General features: G+C 45.9%; 1 protein-coding gene across 3 annotated transcripts; it reads left to right on the top strand.

The window, feature by feature from the left end:
• The first annotated feature begins 1190 nt into the window (after positions 1–1190).
• On the top strand, positions 1191–20776 carry LOC134396348 (gastrula zinc finger protein XlCGF26.1-like). Of its 3 annotated transcripts, XM_063122815.1 has the most exons (6): positions 1191–1239; positions 2601–2680; positions 3610–3736; positions 3981–4039; positions 17487–17613; positions 17858–20776. In XM_063122815.1, the coding sequence occupies exons 1-6, from the start codon at positions 1206–1208 to the stop codon at positions 19501–19503; spliced, it is 2073 nt and encodes a 690-aa protein (XP_062978885.1). In that variant the 5' UTR covers positions 1191–1205; the 3' UTR covers positions 19504–20776. The 3 variants fall into 3 exon arrangements, with proteins under 3 accessions (XP_062978885.1, XP_062978886.1, XP_062978887.1); XM_063122816.1 differs by lacking the exons at positions 3981–4039; positions 17487–17613; XM_063122817.1 differs by lacking the exons at positions 1191–1239; positions 2601–2680; positions 3610–3736; positions 3981–4039 and adding an exon at positions 16673–16764.
• Positions 20777–21087: the final 311 nt, after the last annotated feature.

Below are 21087 nucleotides of genomic sequence, written 5' to 3'. Positions count from 1 at the left end.
ATTTGGTGTGGCCACATGGAGAACGCTATAGGAGAGGCAGTGTGGTCTAGTGGTTGGACTGGGCCTCGGGAGGTCCGGGTTCTAGTCGTCCGTCCCCCGGCCATGAAGCCCACAGGGGACGCGGTCTGCAGGAGCCTCGTTTTGCTGCCTGCTGCAAAGCGGAATGGAAGGCATGATACTCTGCTGCCTGGGTAGAATCGGAGCAAGGGGCAGCAAGTGGGTCTTACTTTGGAGTAGACCTGGCTGGAATTGCACTACTGGGCGTGTAAAAGAGTTGTTTAAGGATCGGATTGCAGCAGCCACCTCTGCTCCCCTCTAGCCTGTATTTATTTATTTTTTTGCAAGCTAGCTGCTGCGCTTCTGGTACAAAATGCTATTTTATTTTCATTCATTACATTTTTATACCACCCAATAGCCGACGCTCTCTGGGCGGTTCACAAATATATATATATATTCATCCTTCTGAGGGAGGGAAGAACTGTACCTGGGGTTGTTTTTTCTTTGCCAGGTAGGTGGGGACTGGCTTTCGGAGGGGTGGGACGAGGGAATCCGGGCTCAAGATTTGGGGGTTGGTTAGATTTCCCTGGGAGGTGGAGGCTATCAATGGCTACTAGTCTTGATGGATGTGTGCGACCTCCAGAATCAGAGGCAGTGGCTGGGGAACATGGGCGGGAGGGTGACGTTGCACCCGTGTCCTGCTTGTGGGTCCCTGGCTGACAGCTGGCCGGCCACTGTGTGATCTGAGTGCTGGCTTAGATGGACCCTTGGTCTGATCCAGCAGGGCTCTTCTGATGTGTCTCCCAAGCCCCATCTTCCCGTTCTATTGCAGATGTCTGCAAAGAGGATTTGTATCCCGCCTTTTGCTCAATACTGGGCCTCAAGGCAGCCTTACAAAATTAATGACATATAAACTTTAAAACCTATGAAAAGAAATATACAGAAGTTAAAAATGTATTAAATATATTACAATTACATTAAAACCGTCGCACATTTGGAAAGTAGGGGAGAGGCTGAAGGGGGAAAGCATCCTCTCTGGTTGCTCTGGCTAGTATTGCCAGTGGTAACGGATGATGGGCATTGTAGTCCACCAACATCTGAAGCAGGGGTCCTCAACCTTTTTTGACCCACGGGCACATTTTGGAATTTCAGGCCCCACAACAAAATGCCTCGTCAGTGAATCAGCGCTTTTGCATCCTGTGGCGCCTATGGATCGTAAGCTGCGTCGTGTTCAGCAGAAAGGTTTGTTGCATTTCTGTTGCGTCCTGCAACATCTCTTTATATGGAGCTGCCTAATTCAGCTGATTGCTGGTGGGGGAATACAACTCATGCTTTTTTTAGAAGACGGCCTTTTCTGCTGTGGCACCCGGGTTATGGAACGAGCATCCAAGAAAAACTCGCCTTGCACTGTATTGCGTGCTTTCCGGCGCCAGGTGAAAACCTTTTTTTATTTTCCCTGGCATTTTAGACTTCCAGTTCTGTTATTGTAAATTGGTTCTTTTATTTCACTATTATTAAAACTCTGCATTACTGCTAGGTTTATTTTAGCTTTTTTTTAAAAAAAAATACTGGAGTTTTAAACTTTTAAATTTCCTATTTTATTTGAGGCAGTATTATATGGTTTTGAGCCTCGTGTGGCGCAGAGTGGTAAAGCAGCAGTTTCTGCAGCTGAAACTCTCCCCATGGCCTGAGTTCGATCCCAGCGGAAGCTGGTTTCAGGCAGCCGGCTCAGGTCGACTCAGCCTTCCATCCTCCCGAGGTCGGTAAAATGAGTACCCAGCTAGCTGGGGGAAAGGTAATAACGGCCGGGGAAGGCAACGGCAAACCACCCCGCTATAAGGCCTGCCAAGAAAACGTCAGCGAAAGCTGGCGTCCCTCCAAGAGTCAGGAATGATTCAGTGCTTGCACGAGAGGTTCCTTTCCTTTCCTTTATGGTTTTAAGATTTTAACTGTTGTGAAGCACCCAGAGAGCTCCAGCTATTGAGCGGTACGGCATTTCTATGCTTTCAATATTTGAATGGGTGGTGTTGAGACATAAGAAGAGCTATGCTGGATCAGACCATGGGTCCATCTATTTTATTTGATGCAGTGTGTTATGATATTAGGGTTTTAATTGTTGTGAACCGCCCAGAGAGTGGCATAGACATATAAGAAGTACATAAATAACAAATAACTACATTTTAAAGATATGTTTTGGCAATGTCCGGTTGCTTTCTTTTGGGGAGAAGGTTATTACACAGATAATTTTCTCCTCATTGGAAGAGCCTTTGATATTCACTGATGTACACACTCTTTGAAATTATTTACCTGCTTCATGGCAGTGAATGAGTGAGTAACGTACATGGATTCTCAGTGTCCTTTGGCAGCTAATATTACAGCCCTGGAAGGCTAAAACACTGGCCTCTTAAAATGCAAAGGACTTCCTACGCTTTCAACCAGCTAAGATGTCCTGCATGCAATCCAGGGACCATAATAGTCCCCAAGACCAATGTGAAGAGAGTTCCCCTGCAGCTCCACCCCACACACATTTGAAATATCATATTTGTGTAAACATCCAAACTCTGCAGTAAGGATTCTTCCCAACACCTTTCTCTCCTTCACAGGCGGTGGGATGCCAGTAATATTGCAAAAATCATCCTTTCTTCATGGTGGAGGAGAAATGGTTCCTGTGCAACCAGATCAGGTAGGCTGAGAAATCTGTGGGGAGAAGGACGGGGGGGGGCCTGGGGGCCTCTCTCCCTGGGCCCAAAAGAATCCCTCACTTCCTCTTCACTTTGGTCAAAGAAGCCTCCTTTGAAAGCTCTCGGTACAGTCAAGGGAGGATTGGGTCCACTGGATAAATCAGGCAGAGGCCGGAGGTCAGTGGTGGAGGTCCAATTCCCAACATCTCCAGGTGGTGAGGCTAGGAAAGGAGCTGCCAGTCAGTGTCCACACTACTGGGCTAGAGGGATCAATGGCCTTTGGAGGATACTGGCCATCTAGACGCCTTCCAGCCTGGCTTTCGACCAGGTCCCGGGACTGAAACAGGCCTGGTCGCCCTGATCGATGTCCTTTATTGTGAGAGCGATTGGGGAAGTACAAGCCTGTTAATTCTGCTTAAATCACTCATCGGCGTTTGATACCATCGAACATGGAATCCTCCTGGCTCAACATCAAGGGCTGGGCATTGAAGTTGAGCGGGTTGATTTCAGAGAGAAGCATAAGTGACCACTCCTCAGCCCCTTGGCATTGAGCGATGCGGTTCAGCAGGGTACCATCTTGTCCCCAATATTGATCATCATCTATACGAAGCCATTGGGAGTGGTCAGTAGGAGATTGAGGGCCAAGTGCCATCAGTAGACTGGTGACATGCAGATCAAGGGTAAAAAGCTGAAACGGCATCATGGCAATATGGAAAACCTTTGGGGGAACGATTCTCAGATCTGGGAGAGAGGGTCACTGCCTGTTCTGGATGGGGTTGGACTCCCTCAGAAAGATCAGGTTCCTAGACTCGGGTACTCCTAGACCCATCACTGTCATTGGAGGCCCAAGGCTGTGGTGGCTCAGGAATTGTAACATTGTCTACCATTGTAATATGGTAGAAACCATATTTTCTTTTTGTTCCTTCTGCAGTGCTCAGTGCTTTTCGAAGAGGTAGCAGTGTACTTCACCAAGGAGGAATGGTTTCTGCTGGATCCGAGCCAAAGGACTCTGCACGAGCAAGTTATGATGGAGAACTTTGCAAACGTGGCATATTTGGGTAAGTTCTGCTTTTTCAATGGGTCAAGAAATCCCGCTTGTTTACAAAGGCTAAGAAATGTTTAGCACATCCTGATACCCATGGAGTGATTCAATACCCTTCAGGCTCCTATGATAGTGCAGCAGCATTGTTGGCTCTGTTTTATGCTTGGGGTGAGAGGACGCTACAGGTTTTGTGTAGGTCTTTACTGTTCTGTCATAATTTATTTTGTTCCTTGATTTGAGACTCTGTTTTCTCTCTGTAGCGGCCTGTGATATACAAGGAATCAAAGCAGAAGGAGGACAGGGAGCATTCTTAGAAAAAGTCAGTGGTGAAGAGGGGAAGGAGCAGAAAAATATAAATGCTCATTTGAAAATCCACACAGGAGAGACACAGCTGAAATGCTCAAAGTACAGTAAAGGTTTCTGTGATAGATCGACTCTTAGAAAACATCTGGGAATCCACACAGAGCAGAAGCAGTTTAATTGCGTGGAGTGTGGAAAGAGCTTCACTCGTAATACTGACCTGACTAAACATAACCGAATCCATACAGGAGAGAAGCCATTTAAATGCCTGGAGTGTGGAAAGAGCTTCAGTCGTAGTACTGACCTGACTAAACATAATTTAATACACACAGGAGAAAAACCGTTCACATGTATGGAGTGTGGGAAGAGCTTCAGATGGAAAAATTGCCTTACATTACATCAAAGAATTCACACAGGGGAGAAGCCATTTAAATGTCTGGAGTGTGGAAAAAGCTTCACTCGTAATACTGGCCTGACTAAACATAACCAAATCCATACAGAAGAGAAGCCATTTAAATGCCTGGAGTGTGGAAAGAGCTTCAGTCGTAGTGGTGACCTGACTACACATAATGGAATACACAGAGGAGAAAAACCATTCAAGTGTATAGAGTGTGGGAAGAGCTTCAGAATAAAATTTTGCCTTACAGTACATCAAAGAATTCACACAGGGGAGAAGCCGTTTAAATGCCTGGAATGCGGAAAGGCCTTCAGTCAGAGTACTAAGCTTAGTGCACATCAAAAGATACACACGGGGGAGAAGCCGTTTAAATGCCTGGAGTGTGGGAAAAGCTTCACTTTTAGTACTGGCCTAATTAAACATAACCGAATCCATACAGGAGAGAGGCCATTTAAATGCCTGGAGTGTGGAAGGAGCTTCAGTCGTAGTGGTGACCTGACAAAACATAATCAAATACACAAAGGAGAGAAACCATTCAAGTGTATGGAGTGTGGAAAGGCCTTCAGTCAGAGTAATAACCTTATGGTACATCAAAGAATTCACACCGGGGAGAAGCCATTTAAATGCCTGGAGTGCGGAAAGGCCTTCAGTCAGCGTAATAAGCTTACTGAACATCAGAGGATACACACGGGGGAGAAACCATTTAAATGCTTGGAGTGTGGAAAGACCTTCAATCGTAGTGCTGAGCTGACTACGCATAATCGAATACACACAGGAGAGAAACCATTCAGGTGTATGGAGTGTGGAAAGGCCTTCAGTCAGAGTTATAGACTTTCTGCACATCAAAGAATTCACACAGGGGAGAAGCCATTTAAATGTCTGCAGTGTGGAAAGGACTTCAGTCGGAGTGATCAACTTACTGCACATCAAAGAACTCACACAGGGGGGGAAACATTTAAATGCCTGGTGTGTGGAAAGAGCTTCACTTGGAAGGGAAAACTTACTGAACATCAAAGAATCCACACAGGGGAGAAGCCATTTAAATGTCTGGAGTGTGGAAAGGCCTTTGGTCACAGTTATAATTTAACTAAACATCAAAGAATTCACACAGGGGAGAAACCATTTAAAAGGCAGGGGTGTGGAAAGGCCTTTAGTCAACGTGATAGTCTTTCTTCACATCAAAGACTCCACACAGGGGAGAAGCCATTTAAATGCCTGGAGTGAGGAAAGCGCTTCCCTTGGAATGGACAATGGAATGACCATCATTCCCTTGGAATGAACATCAAAGAAGTCACAAACTTCAGCTGCAAAAGCCTGTAGCAGTAGTACACTTCACATAGATCAGAGAATACACACAGGGGAGAAGCCCTCTTAACGGCTTGAGTGTGGAAAGAACAACTTACATTGCAACTTAGATTTCACATACGGGACAAAGCAGAGTGTTATTTTGTGGTTTAACAATCATAGAATCATAGAATAGCAGAGTTCGAAGGGGGCCATAAGGCCATCGAGTCCAACCCCCCTGACAATGGGAGTCAGAAATCCTTGCTAATCCACTGCAACCCGTGCAGGTCTTCCAGTAGATCCAGAAACACTCTCTGCCTCCTCATCTAAAGCAGGGGTGAGGAACTATTTTGTCTGTGGGATGGTGAGGGGGGCTGGATGCTAGCAGTGCCCCCGAAGTCTGTGAGGCAGTTAGCTGTGTCTCAAATTATGCAATTAAATTGATCAAGGGGCTGGAACAGCTGCCCTGTGAGGGAAGGTTACAACAGCTGTTCTTTAGCTTCAAAAAGAGGTGAGTAAGGCAATAAATGATAGTGCTCCCTCGGTGCAAGTACATGGTGCAGGCCAGGAGTCAGGCCCCTGAGAGTTCTTTATCAAGAGTATGAGGAAAATTCTCTGAAATGGCAGAGTTCTCTGGAAAGGGATTCCTTCCAGCTGGTGCTTAAACCGTGTCTGATTAGTCTGTCAGTCTTACCGATGAATAGATATCACCCTTGGACTGTAAAATCAAATGCAACATATTTTTTTGCCCTCTCTTCTAAAATGTAGTCTTAATGATTTTGATTGACGGAGTGTAAAGACCTTCTACAGTCTCTCCTTCTTTAAAAATAAAAGGCCTAGAGTAACAAAAGGTTTGACCTCCAATCTTTATAAGTGGCTAGTAAGTCCAGAAGTCTTTACTAACGGATGGTCTGGGAAGCGGATTTAGGAATTGAAGAAAAAGATTGGAATGTTTTGTGGGACGGAGGTATATTTAAACCAATATCAAGTAAAAATATTGAATTAATGCTAAAGCTAACTCACAGATGGTATTTGATGCCCAGAAGAATATCCATGATGAGTCCAGGGTCATCTCCACTGTGTTGGAGGGGATGCGCCAGAGAAGGGACGCACATTCAAATGTGGTGGTTCTGCCCTAAGGTGAGTGTTTATTGGGGGGAAAAGTGTTCCGGAAGATCAGTTCGATAACTGGACAGTGGGTCCACCCATCTCCTCATTTAGTTCTGTTAAATTTATATAGGGGACCAGATATTTAGCTCTTAAATAAGGAATTAATAAACCATCTATTATTGGCAGCTAGATGGTTGATAGCAAAACACTGGAAGGATGGCAAAGGGCTTACGATAGAAAGCCGGTTTCAAAGGGTTTGGCAGAGTGCCCTCTTAGAAAAGCTGACGCAAAAAATGAGGAAAGTAAGAGGACAACAAAGTGAAGATGAATTTGAGGGGGTATGGTGGGGATTTATTAATTACACGAAGAAAGTGGGAGAACACCCTCGCTGGCACACTTAGAAATATGGAAAACATAGGTGGATGGGTAAAGAGAGTTAGTCTCGGGATGGCCTAAGTCAGCCTTCCTCAACCTGAGGTGCTCCAGATGTGTTGGACTACAACTCCCAGAATGCCCCAGCCTGGGGCATTCTGGGAGATGCAGTCCAACACATCTGGAGCGCCCCAGGTTGAGGAAGGCTGGCCTAAGTGGAAGTGTACTGAATGGAATTTAAATGAAATCAAATTTATGAATTAATGTTAAATATTTTTACCCAGGCTTGTATAAATTTGTATTATTTAGTAATTAAGTATATATATTGACTCCAAATGTACAAATGCGATACATTTGCTTCTTTGTTTTCCTCCTTCCTCCCAATCCCCTTTCCTTTTGTGTCATGTTTTTAGATTGTAAGCCTGTGGGGCAGGGACTGTCTTAAGAAATATCTTTGTAAGCCACCTTGAGAGCCTTTTTTGGCTAAAGGGCAGGATAAAATGCTATAATAAGAAGAAGAAGAAGAAGAAGAAGAAGAAGAAGAAGAAGAAGAAGAAGAAGAAGAAGAAGAAGAAGAAGAAGTTGACCCTTATAACCAGAATCACACAATAATAAAAACATTATTATAAAAACACACACACCAAAAAAACCCAATGAATAGATACCACCATTTTTGGACTGTAAAATTAAATGCAACATTTTTTTTTTTTGCCCTCTCTTCTAAAACGTAATCTTAATGATATTGATTGACGGAATGTAAAGACCTTCTACAGTCTCTCCTTTCAAAATAAATAAATACCTGCTCCCTTTTTCCACAACGTCTCTCCCTTCTCTGATTATGAAAAGGGAGTCATCGTGAAGGAGAGAGGGGTAGTGCCTACATGGCTAAAATCCTCCGACTTCTGTTAGTTACCTTTCTTGCCACGCAAGCCTCTGATTCTGCTCAACAAGGTGTTTGTGGGGCTGCCCTTGTGTGTAATCTCTTCCCCTGACCCCTGTTTGCTTGTGGATTTCTGGCTTTTGTGGGAAACCTCCTCTGCCGGGACTTTATTGTGTGAAGGTTCACTCCCTCTGTCTACTAGGTAAAATAGGGTGAGCCTATGGAAAGGAGGACAGGGCTCCTGTATCTTTAACAGTTGTATTGAAAAGGGAATTTCAGCAGGTGTCATTTGTATATATGGAGAACCCGGTGAAATTTCCTCTTCACAACAGTTAAAGCTGCAGGTGCCCTGCCCTCTTTTAAATCTGGTCACTCTAGTATAGCTCCTGCAGCTTTAACTGTTGTGATGAAGAGGAAATTTCACCAGGTGCAACATGCATGCAAATGACACCTGCTGAAATTCCCTTTTCTATGCAACTGTAGCTTTAGGGTGGATTCCTGCACTGAGCAGGGGGTTGGACTTGATGGCCTTGTAGGCTAGGGTGACCATATGAAAAGGCGGACAGGGCTCCTGTATCTAACAATTGCAAAGGAAAGAGAATTTCAGCAGGTGTCAATTGTATATATGGAGAACCTGATGAAATTCCCTCTTCATCACAAGTTAAAGGTGCAGGAGCTATACTAGAGTGACCAGACTTAAAAGAGGGCAGGGCACTTGCAGCTTTAACTGTTGTGATGAAGAGGAAATATCATCCAAAATCCAGGGGAGGCAGAAGAATGGAATATCCACACATAGGCAATAGTTCTATTCTGTGCATCTGCCAACAAATGTGTTCACTTCTGAATCTTTCAGATCATTTCAGTGCGCCATGTGCTCCCTTTCAAAAGGAACTGGTATTTCGGTCACATTCCTGCCTCAAATCCCAAAGTCAAGGGTTTCAAACGGGGCCCTTCAACTACGAACGCCATGAATTGGGTTCAATCACACTCTTCTAGGGTATTTTACAATAAAATAATTTTAAAAAAAAACCTCACCAAAGCAACAATACAGGAGCAGCCAAGACAACCGACACAACAATAAAAAGTTCAATATATTAAAACATCAAAAAGATTAAAGAGACCATTAAGTTGTTAAGAATCAGAGCCAGTGTGGTGTAATCTTTAGAGTGTTAGACCCAGGAGATCTGGGCTTTAGTGCAGCCTTCCTCAACCTGGGGCGCTCCAGATGTGTTGGACTGCACCTCCCAGAATGCCCCAGCCCTGGGCATTCTGGGAGGTGCAGTCCAACACATCTGGAGCGCCCCAGGTTGAGGAAGGCTGCTCTAGTGCCTTCTCAGCTAGTCACTGACTCTCGGCCTTATCTACTTCGCAGGGTGGTTGTGAGGATCAAATGGAAGCTGCGTAGTTGGGTTCCTTGCAGGAGGATAAAAAGTCACTTTGACCACTATACCGCACTGTTTCTCACTGTGTAGGGCTCTTGCCAACGAAATGGTTCTTTGGCACCTGTCCCCTTACGTTGGCAAGAAGGTTCGTGTGGGCTGCTGTTGTATAACACTTTAATGCCGTTATCTGTGAGGTGCCAGCAACTGTACTAAATGTGTGTCGCCGTTCTTGGGAGTGCAAATATCCCAAAAGCACTGCCTGAATGGGACGCAGTAAAAGCCAGAAGGGAATGGGCCGGAATGACCCCTTCATATTAAAAATAAATAAATGCCCAAATTAGTAGCGTGTGTTAGATACACTTGGGACCGCAATACCTGATGGAACACCTCTCCCAACATGAATCTACCCGTACACTGCGCTCAACATCTAAGGTCCTCCTCCGTCTACTCCGAGGGAAGCTCGGAGGATGGCCACAAGGGAGAGGGCCTTTTCGGTGGTGGCCCCCCGACTGTGGAATGATCTCCCCGATGAGGCTCGCCTGGCGCCAACATTGTCATATTTTTGGCGCCAGGTCAAGACTTTTCTCTTCTCCCAGGCATTTTAACAGCATTTAACAACGTTAAGTTTGTTTTTAATGGCCCCCAGAATTGTTTTAAACGGATACTGTTGTTTTTATACTTTTTTTTATGTTTTTGATGGTTTTGAAATTTTGTATACTTTTAATGTTTACCATTTTTAACTGTTGTAAACCGCCCAGAGAGCTTCGGCTGTGGGGCGGTATATAAATGTAACAAAATAAATAAATAAATAAATTGAGCACAATATTTAAAACCCTTGCAATATCATATTATGATTAACCCCATAATTCCCAGAACACAGCCAGAACAGAAGGGAATGGCCTGGAGCAGCCACTTCTGAATGAGTGAAATCAACCAAAGCCACCAGTCACATGTTAATGCTTGGCAATTTTGCCTTATTCCATCCCTGCCGCGGAGTTCTGTGTGACTGGCGAGTTTGGTTGATTTCACTCGTTCTGAAGTGGCTGTTCCTAGGGTGACCCTATGAAAAAGAGGACAAGGGCTCCTGTATCTTTAACAGTTGCATAGAAAAGGGAATTTCAGCAGGTGTCATTTGTATATATGGAGAACCTGGTGAACTTCCCTCTTCATCACCGCAGTTAAAGCTGCAGGTGCCCTGCCCTCTTTTAAATCTGGTCACTCTAGTATAGCTCCTGCAGCATTAACTGTTGTGATGAGGAGGGAATTTCACCAGGTTCTCCATTTATAGAAAAATGACACCTGCTGAAATTCCCTTTTCTATGCAACTGTTAAAAGATACAGGAGCCCGGTTCCTCTTTTTCATAGGGTCACCCTAGGCTGTTCCATTCTGTTCAGGATGTGTTCTGGGGTTAACAGTCATATAAATATTGCAAGGGTTTTAGTCCTAAAATATTATTCTCAAATGTTTCCCACTCGTGCCCCTGTTTTTGGCATGGGTTTGGTTTTTGGTTTTTAATATAAACAGCGTGCTGCGTCTCTTTCCAGCTTTTCCACCGTCTCCATTCCTAGAGAGGCAAAAGGAGGGGGGAATGAGGTCACTTCCTTCCGGGCTGCCGGCTTCCCTTTGGGGGCAGCTTCCGTGGCCGGTTCCTCCCGGGGGCCCTTGAGCCAAGGGGGGGGGGGGGGAGACAGGAGCCTGCACTGCAGGGCTGGCGGGGAAGGGCCTGGCAGTCAGGGGAGGCGGAGATGGTGAGTGCTCAGGTGGTGGAGACCCACGGCTCAACGCAGAGCTACTGGTGGAGGTGGAGGTGGAGGTGGAGGTGGGAACTGGGGGGGGGGGTGTTACTGGTGGTGGTGGTGGGAACTGGTGGAGGGGGGCGACCTCCCCATACAGGATTGCGCTCTGGACCACTTACTCGCGGGCAGCGGTGAGTAGACCAGGCAAAGGCCCCGGTACGCAAAATCAGTGAAAGAACCGAGACTCCAGCTGCCACCATCCTCCTGTCCGCCTGCAAGCATTTGGTGTGGCCACATGGAGAACGCTATAGGAGAGGCAGTGTGGTCTAGTGGTTGGACTGGGCCTCGGGAGGTCCGGGTTCTAGTCGTCTGTCGTCCCCCCGCCGCCATGAAGCTCACAGGGGACGCGATCTGCAGGAGCCTTGCTTTGCTGCCTGCTGCAAAGCGGAGTGGAAGGCATGAAACTCTGCTGCCTGGGGAGAACCGGAGCAAGTGGGTCTTACTTTGGAGTAGACCTGGCTGGGATTGCACCACTGGGCGTGTAAAGAGGGGGGGGGGCTCGCTTCCGGCTCTCCTGCCTACCTCTGCCCCCCCCCCTCTAGCCCGCATTTTGCGCATTTTATTCTGTTGTGTGTTGAATGTTTGGTTGCAGACTTGATTTACTTTATTGAATGCTTTCTTACAGCCTCTGGCAAGTTGGTGGGAGGGCAAGTTGGTCTGTTTGAATGGTGCCTGCTGAGGGAGGGAAGGACTGTCCCTGGGTTGTTTTTTTTGCTTTGCCAGGTAGGTGGGGGCCGGCTTTCGGAGGGGTGGGATGAGGGAATCCGGGCTCAAGATTTGGGGGTTGGTTAGATTTCCCTGGGAGGTGGAGGCTATCAATGGCTACTAGTCCTGATGGCTGTGTGTGACCTCCAAAATCAGAGGCAGTGGCTGGGGAACATGAGTGGGAGGGTGACGTTGCACCCGTGTCCTGCTTGTGGGTCCCTGGCTGACAGCTGGCCGGCCACTGTGTAATCTGAGTGCTGGCTTAGATGGACCTTTGGTCTGATCCAGCATCAGGGCACTTCTGATGTTCTTATGTTTATGATCCAGCAGGGCTCTTCTGATGTGTCTTCCAAGCTCCGTCTTCCCGTTCTGTTGCAGCTGTCTCTAAATAGAAAAGGAATCCTTGCTTTCTACCTGCCTGTAACCGACTTTTCCATGGTGTTTCTACCCAGTGAGATTCGTGGCTGAGTTGAACTGGGATCTGCTGAGGCCTTGTCCAACACTCTTAACTGCTACACCACACTGGCTCTTTAATCTGTTGATCTTAACGCATTAAGTATGTCTTTCATGTTTTTGAAGTTTTAATATGTTGATCTGTTGATTGTTGGGTTTATTGTTCTGGCTGTTACAGCATTGCTGCTTTGTGTTTTTTAATAACCTTAAATAGTACGTTGTAATGACTGAGCCATTCAGACAATCGGCTCAGGCCCAGTTGCAAACTTAACAGTGAACGTCAGCTCTGGAGTTCTCACCCTGAATTCTGCCTCTGAAGTTTCTTTGTCGCAAGGCAGCTGCTGTGAACTGACCTGGGAAGCTGAAATGCTCCCCCACAGGGTCGTCGGTACCTTTTCTTAACGTCAAATTTGTGCCCACTTATTCTCCTGCCTCAGGACTGTGTCGTTTGGCCTCTGTGCATGGCAGGAGGGCATTTCTGGCACAGGAGGGCATATGCCACACTTGAGGAGGTGCAGCTGAATGGCCCCCTGCAGCTCTTTGGCCCATAGAATCATAGAATAGCAGAGTTGGAAGGGCCCACAAGGCCATCGAGTCCAACCCCCTGCTCAATGCAGGAATCCGCCCTAAAGCATCCCTGACAGATGCTTGTCCAGCTGCCTCTTGAAGGCCTCTAGGGCGGGAGAGCCCACAACCTCCCTAGGCCATTGGTTCCATTCTCATACTGCTCTAACAGTCAGGAAGTTTTTCCTGATGTCCAGCTGGAATGCCCAGTGTTAGTGTTGTCTGTGTAGGGTCCTTTCCCCAAATTTCTTTCCCAATCCTTTCCCCTATCGCAGCACTGCCCAGCATGGTGCCTGCAGGGGCCTCCAATAGCACCCAGGATGGTTTTCCCTCACTGCCTCCGTCTAAAATATAGTTGTCAGAAAAACCTTGGGACAAGTTAGAACAATCTTCTTTCTCTCCCTTTCTAGACTCTAGCCTTCCTCTTTCCCTCCCCTATACGCCCTGCCTTGCTATTCCTCCCCTCTTTAAGTCACTGTTTCTCTCCCCTTCTGTCTCTGAGCCTCCAGCTTCTCTGTTTCTCTTTTCCACCCCTCTGGAGCTCACGTTTGACTAGCCAGGCCCAAACAGCCACGTTGTGGTGGTGCCCAGAGCAGTTTCTCACATTCCCAAGTGTGCCCACAGGTCCCAACACCTTGAGGTGGCCCTGGCCTAAGCTTTTCCTGGGATTCCATGTTCTGTTTCAGGAGCAGGGGTCTTCTGAAGTGGCCCCCGGCTTCTATGGGTGGAAGAGCCATCCATCAGGTCCCACGCAGGGGCCACTGTTGACGGGGATGAGGCCGGAGGCAGAGCGGAGTGGTGTGCGGCCGGGTAAGGATGTGTGGGAGGTGTTTCAGCTCAACCTCCTTCTCTGGGCTCTTGAAAAAATAGACCGGCTGCATTCTTGTTCCCCAAGTGTAGCCAAAGCAGGGTGCCTGCATAACTCTATTATTATTATTATTATTATTATTATTATTATTATTATTATTATTATTATTATTCTCTATTTAGATTTGTACATATCATAAGAATATGAGAAAAGCTATGCAAGAACAAACCCAGCGGCCATCTAGTCAAGCATTCTGTTCATACAGCGGCCAAAAACTTGCCCACAGGAAACCCACAAACGTGGTGGTTGCTAATTTGGATGGCTTTAAAAGTGGGGTATTATTATTATATTTATTTGTATCCCGCCTTTTGCCCAATACTAGGCCTCAAGACAGCCTTACAAAATTAAAGACATATACATTTTAAAACCTATAAAAAGAAATGTGCAAAGGTTAAAACATACTAAATATATTACAAAATTAAAACTTTTAAAATACATGACAATTTAAAAGTCCTTAGCATAGACAGAAACCCAGATTATTCGCCAAAGGCCTGCTAGAACAAAGAACTTTTTAACCTGCTTTCAAAAGCATATCAAGGAGGGAGCCAGCCGGGAAGAGAGTTCCAGAGCACTGGAGCAGCCACCGAGAAGGCCCTGTCCTGCGTTCCCACCAGGCGTGCCTGGGATGTTGGTGGGACTGAGAGAAAGGCCTCCCCAGAAGATCTCAGAGCATGGGCAGGCTCATACGGGAGAGTACAGTCTTTCAGATAACCTGGACCTGAGCTATATAGGGCTTTATAGGTCATAATCAGCACTTTGAATTGTGCCCGGAAACAGACTGGAAGCCAGTGGAGCTGTTTTAACAGGGGAGTCGTCTGCTCCCTGTAACCAGCCCTAGTCAACAATCTGGCTGCAGCTCTTTGAACCAGCTGGAGTTTCTATTATTATTATTATTATTATTATTATTATTATTATTATTATTTATTTATTTATATAGCACCATCAGTGTACATGGTGCTGTACAGATAACACAGTACAGTAACCCAATCAGGTAGACAAATTCCTGGAAGAGAAGGCTATCAACAGCTACTAGTCCTGATGGCTATGTGCTACCTCCAATATCAGAGGCAGGATACACCAGTTGCTGGGGAACATGGGTGGGAGGGTGCTGTTCCACAGTCCCCTGCTTTGTGAGTCCCCGGTTGACAGCTGGTTTGCCACCGTGTGAACAGAGTGCTGGACTAGATGGACCCTTGGACTGATCCAGCATGGGTCTTCTTAAGTTCTTATGACTCTATCTCACCCATTCCAATATTGAAAGTGTAGGAAGGCCATCAGTCCTTTGCATTTTAAGAGGCCAGTGTTTCAGCCTTCCAGGGCTGTAACGTTAGCTGCCAAAGGACACTGAGAATCCATGTACGTTACTCATTCAGTGCCATGAAGCAGGTAAATAATTTTAAAGAGTGTGTTCATCAGTGACTGTCCAAGGCTCTTCCAGTCGAGGAGAAAATTACCTGTGTGATAACCTCCCCAAAAGAAGCAACCGGACATTGGAAGCACGTATCTTTAAAATGTAGTTATTTGTTATTTATGTACTTCTTATACGTCTATGCCACTCTCTGGGCAGTTCACAACAATTAAAATCTTAACACGCTGCATCAAATAAAATAGATGGACCCATGGTCTGATCCAGCGTAGCTCTTCTTATGTCTCGATACCACCCATTCAACCCTTTTTGCTGAATACAACACAGCTTGTGCTCCATAGATGCGTCAGGAGGCGAAAGTGCTGATCCACTGATGAGGCATTTGGTTGTGGGGCCTGAAATTCCCCCCAAAAAGTTGAGGACCCTGCCACAACACAGGCTCTGAACAACAGACCTTACCACTACCACCACTTATTATGGGGCAACACAGGCTCTGAACACCAGACCCGGCCGAGGCTACTCCCTGCTCAAGCCAAGCACCACCACTTGATACGCCTGAGGCAAGGGATAAAGCCCACCTTCCTCCAAACTATGTGGAAAAAGGGGTTTAAAATGGAGAATGGATTTTAATATATATAATAATGCGCTGTGAGTTATATCTGCTGAGGTGAATGATTGTCAGAGTGGGTGCTGAATGTGTAAACTTAAGATGATAAATGCCAAACAGACACGTGGGACTTTTGTGGTAGTTTAAAAACAAAACAATCAAAATTTATTTTTAAAAGTTCATAAGCTTTGTTTCAAATAACAACATTTTAAAACCTTTTTGAAACCTTTCATACAATCCAGTCACTCATTCACATTCGCGCTTTCCTTTTTCTCACACAATCACTCTTGAACTTTCTTTATTATCAATATTGATTAATATACTACCACTACGTGCACACCACACTCTAAAGACACCACTCACTACACTGACTCTCAAATTTCCCAGAACTTAAGTACCATAAATACAGAGAGCACTACAGACTCTAAGAGTACCTAACAAGTCTCCCTGAAAAGCTTTCCTGAAAAGCACAAGAACAAGAACTCTCAATCCCCTCAGTCCTTCCCTTATATATCACTCCTCCCCACTCCCAAGACATTCCAACTCCGCCCACTCAGGCCAACATTCTAAAAACCACAGACTTACAAACTGTAGACATATATTTGGAATTGACTTGTAGGGTGTAACGCCACAGACCCATGCTTCTGGCAATACTGGCCAGAGCCACCAGAGGGGATGCTTTTCCCCCTGCTTTCCAAATGTGTGATGGTTTCAACCACCTGCATGCAATCCTGTGACCATAATGGTCCCCAAGACTAATGTGAGGAGAGTTCCCCAGCAGCGCCACACACCCACACCCCACATTTGAAATATCATATTTGTGTAAACATCCAAACTCTGCAGAAAGGATACTTCCCAACACCTTTCTCTCCTTCACAGGCGGTGGGATGCCAGTAATATTGCAAAAATCATCCTTTCTTCATGGTGGAGGAGAAATGGTTCCTGTGCAACCAGATCAGGTAGGCTGAGAAATCTGTGGGAAATCTGAAATCTAATTCTGCTTAAATCACTCATCAGGGTTTGATACCATCAACAATGGAATCCTCCTGGCTTGACTACATGGGTTGGGCATTGGTAGTTAGCCATACATGCGGGTTGATTTTGGAGAGAAACATTAGGTGACCACTCCTCAGCCCCTTGGCATTGAGCGATGCGGTTCAGCAGGGTACCATCTTGTCCCCAATATTGATCATCATCTTTAAGAAGCCAATGGGAGTTGGTCCATAGGGGATTGAGGACCAAGCACCATCAGTAGACTGGTGACATGCAGATGAGGGCTTAAAAGCTGAAACAGCATTATGGCAACATGGAAAACCTGTGGGTGAACGATTCTCAGATCTGGGAGAGAGGGTCACTGCCTGTTCTGGATGGGGTTGGACTCCCTCAGAAAGATCAGGTTCCTAGACTCGGGTACTCCTAGACCCATCACTGTCATTGGAGGCCCAAGTAGCCGTGGTGGCTCAGTGGCTTTTACCAGCTTGTAGAGCAGCCTTCCTCAACCTGGGACGCTCCAGATGTGTTGGACTGCATCTCCCAGAATGCCCCAGCCAGCATGGCTGGGGCGTTCTGGGAGTTGTAGTCCAACACATCTGGAGCGCCCCAGGTTGAGGAAGGCTGTTCTAGAGGAATCGTAACATTGTCTTTGAGTAGAAACCATATTTTCTTTTTGCTCCTTCTCCAGTGCTCGGTGCTTTTCGAAGAGGTAGCAGTGTACTTCACCAAGGAGGAATGGTTTCTGCTGGATCCGAGCCAAAGAACTCTGCACGAGCAAGTTATGATGGAGAACTTTGCAAACGTGGCATATTTGGGTAAGGTCCGCTTTTTCAATGGGTCAAGGAATCCCGCTTGTTTACAAAGGCTAAAAAATGATTAGCACATCCTGATACGCGTGGAGTGATTCAACACCGTTCAGGCTCCTATGACAGTCTGGCAGCATTGTGGGCTCTGTTTTATGCTTGGGATGAGAGGATGCTACATGTTTTGTGTATGTCTTTACTGTTCTGTCATAATTTATTTTGTTCCTTGATTTGAGACTCTGTTTTCTCTCTTTAGTGGCCTCTGATGTACAAGGAATTAAGGCAGAAGATGGACAGGAAGCACTCTTAGAAAAAGTCAGTGGTGAAGAGGGGAAAGAGCAGAGAAATCTAAATGCACATTTGAAAACCCACACAGGAGAGACGGAACTGAAATGCTCAAAGTGCAGTAAAGGTTTCTATGATAGATCGACTCTTAGAAAACATCTGGGTATCCACACAAGGGAGAAACCATTTAAATGCCTGGAGTGTGGAAAGGCCTTCAGTCAGAATTATCAGCTTACTGCACATCAATGTTTTCACAAAGAGCAGAAGCCATTTAAATGCCTGGAGTGTGGAAAGAGCTTCTGTGTGAGTGCTGACCTGACTAAACATAATCGAATACACACAGGAGAAAAACCATTCACTTGTATGGAGTGTGGAAAGAGCTTCAGATGGAAAAATTGCCTTACATTACATCAAAGAATTCACACAGGGGAGAAGCCATTTAAATGCTTGGAGTGTGGAAAGATATTCTCTTGGAGTGCAGCCCTGATTAAACATAATCGAATACATACAGGAGAAAAACCTTTCACATGTATGGAGTGTGGGAAGAGCTTCAAAATGAAATATTGCCTTACAGTACATCAAAGAATTCACACAGGGGAGAAGCCATTTAAATGCCTGGAGTGTGGAAAGGCCTTCAGTCAGAATAATAAGCTTACTGCACATCAAAGGATACACACGGGAGAGAAGCCATTTAAATGTCCAGAGTGTGGAAAGAGCTTCACTCGTAATACTGACCTGACAAAACATAACCGAATCCATACAGGAGAGAAGCCATTTAAATGCCTGGAGTGTGGAAAGAGCTTCAGTCGTAGTGGTGACCTGACTATACATAATGGAATACACAGAGGAGAAAAACCATTCAAGTGTATAGAGTGTGGGAAGAGCTTCAGAATGAAATATTGTCTTACATTACATCAAAGAATTCACACTGGTGAGAAGCCGTTTAAATGCCTGGAGTGCGGAAAGGCCTTCAGTCAGAGTAATAAGCTTAGTGCACATCAAAAGATACATACGGGGGAGAAGCCGTTTAAATGCCTGGAGTGTGGGAAAAGCTTCACTTTTACTACTGACCTGACTAAACATAACCGAATCCATACAGCAGAGAAGCCATTTAAATGTCTGGAGTGTGGAAGGAGCTTTAATCGTAGTGGTGACCTGACTAAACATAATCAAATACACACAGGGGAGAAACCGTTCAAGTGTATGGAGTGTGGAAAGGCCTTCAGTCAGAGTAATAACCTTATGGTACATCAAAGAATTCACACCGGGGAGAAGCCATTTAAATGCTTGGAGTGCGGAAAGGCCTTCAGTCAGCGTAATAAGCTTACTGAACATCAAAGGATACACACGGGGGAGAAACCATTTAAATGCTTGGAGTGTGGAAAGACCTTCAATCGTAGTGCTGAGCTGACTACGCATAATCGAATACACACAGGTGAGAAACCATTCAGGTGTATGGAGTGTGGAAAGGCCTTCAGTCAGAGTTATAGACTTATTGCACATCAAAGAATTCACACCGGGGAGAAGCCATTTAAATGTCTGCAGTGTGGAAAGGACTTTAGTCGGAGTGATCAACTTACTGCACATCAAAGTTTTCACATGGGAGAAACCATTTAAATGCTTGGAGTGTGGAAAGAGCTTCTATTGGAGTGCTGACCTGTGTAATCAAATACACACAGGAGAGAAACCATTCAAGTGTATGCCGTGTGGGAAGAGCTTCAAATGGAAAAATTGTGTTACATTACATCAAAGAATTCACACTGAGGAGAAGTCATTTAAATGCCTTGAGTGTGGAAAGGCTTTGGGTCGGCGTGATCAACTTACTGCACATCAAACAATTCATACTGGTGAGAAGCCATCTACACCCCTGCAATGTGGGAAAGCGTTCACTCCCAGGTAAACGTAATTACCCATTAAAGCTTTAGCAGGGAGACCAAACCATTTAAACGCTTGGAGTGTAAAAAAGGCATCTGTGATAAATCCACTCGTAGAAAACATCAAAGAATTCACACTGGCGGAAAGATATTTGAGTGCCTGGAGGGTGGAAAGCACTTGGAATGGACAACTTGCTTTATATCATATAAGTCACACATGGAACAAAGCTGAGTGCCTTGAGTGGGGAATGCATGTCTGAACATTTGAAAACTGAACTGAGCCCACAATGCTTCTGCACCAAAATCCACTCCAGGTTATCCAACCACTTGAACAGTACAATTTCATAGTGGTGGGGTTGTCATTTAGTGGTTTAACAATGGCAAGTCCAAAATCCCTGCTGATCCACTGCAAATCCCTCAGATCTACCAGACAAGATCTCTTCTCCATCATTGAGGAGCAAGGCATGCTGGGATGAAGATGAAGGGCTGGTGGCGTTTGCTGGTGTGTGAGAGTGAGAACCCTGGAAGAACGCTTCAAATCTTGTTTGAGCTGGCATTCCGGAACTTGGAGGTTTTATTTACCAACTAACAACCTAACAAGAGGCTAAGAATAAGTATGAATCACAACTGAATTGCAAAAAGTAAAAGAGCTGTGGAGGAGTTTTGCAATCAAGAGACCACGTGTAAAGACAAACGCTGGTTGTCAGGAATCGAAAGCACAAGTTCAAGTAAATTGGGATATTGTTATCGAATAGCTCCATTATAAATTCTGACATCCAGATATCTACTTAATTTACAGCTGAGGAGATATCTCCTAAAATAAGTAAGGCAATGGTGCTAACTAGGGTGGGTTACAAACCCATTCCTCTGGATCTCCATCTGGCGGTCTTGTCAGAAACTAAAGAAACCCAGAAGATAACTGTGAAAGATTGTAACTGGAGATTAGTATTGGGGCTGTGCACCCCCACCCCTCCCCGAACGGCTTCGGGTCCCGATCTGGACATTCCAAAACGGGCCCAAACCGCTTCGGGTCGATCCGACCCTCCCCTGATCCGCTCCAGATCGGGAGCGAGATCCGGAGGTCTGGATCGATATTCGGCCCCCATTTTGCCCCCCCTTCCCCACTTGCTTGCCTCCAGAGTGGACGGTGGAGGCAGGTAAGGGGGGACAAAATGGGGGCTGAATAAGCCCCCCTCCCCCCTTACCTGGCTCCGCCACCGCACAAACCGTGGTGGCGGACAGCGGCGCCAGGTAAGCCCCCCTCCCCCTGCACTTACCTGGCTCCGTCACGGTCCAGAAGGCAGCTTCAACTGAGGCCCAGGCCTCA

The sequence above is a fragment of the Elgaria multicarinata genome, chromosome 3, assembly GCF_023053635.1.
Source record: "Elgaria multicarinata webbii isolate HBS135686 ecotype San Diego chromosome 3, rElgMul1.1.pri, whole genome shotgun sequence".
Lineage (NCBI taxonomy): Eukaryota > Metazoa > Chordata > Lepidosauria > Squamata > Anguidae > Elgaria > Elgaria multicarinata.
This window is presented reverse-complemented; position numbering and strand designations above follow the sequence as displayed.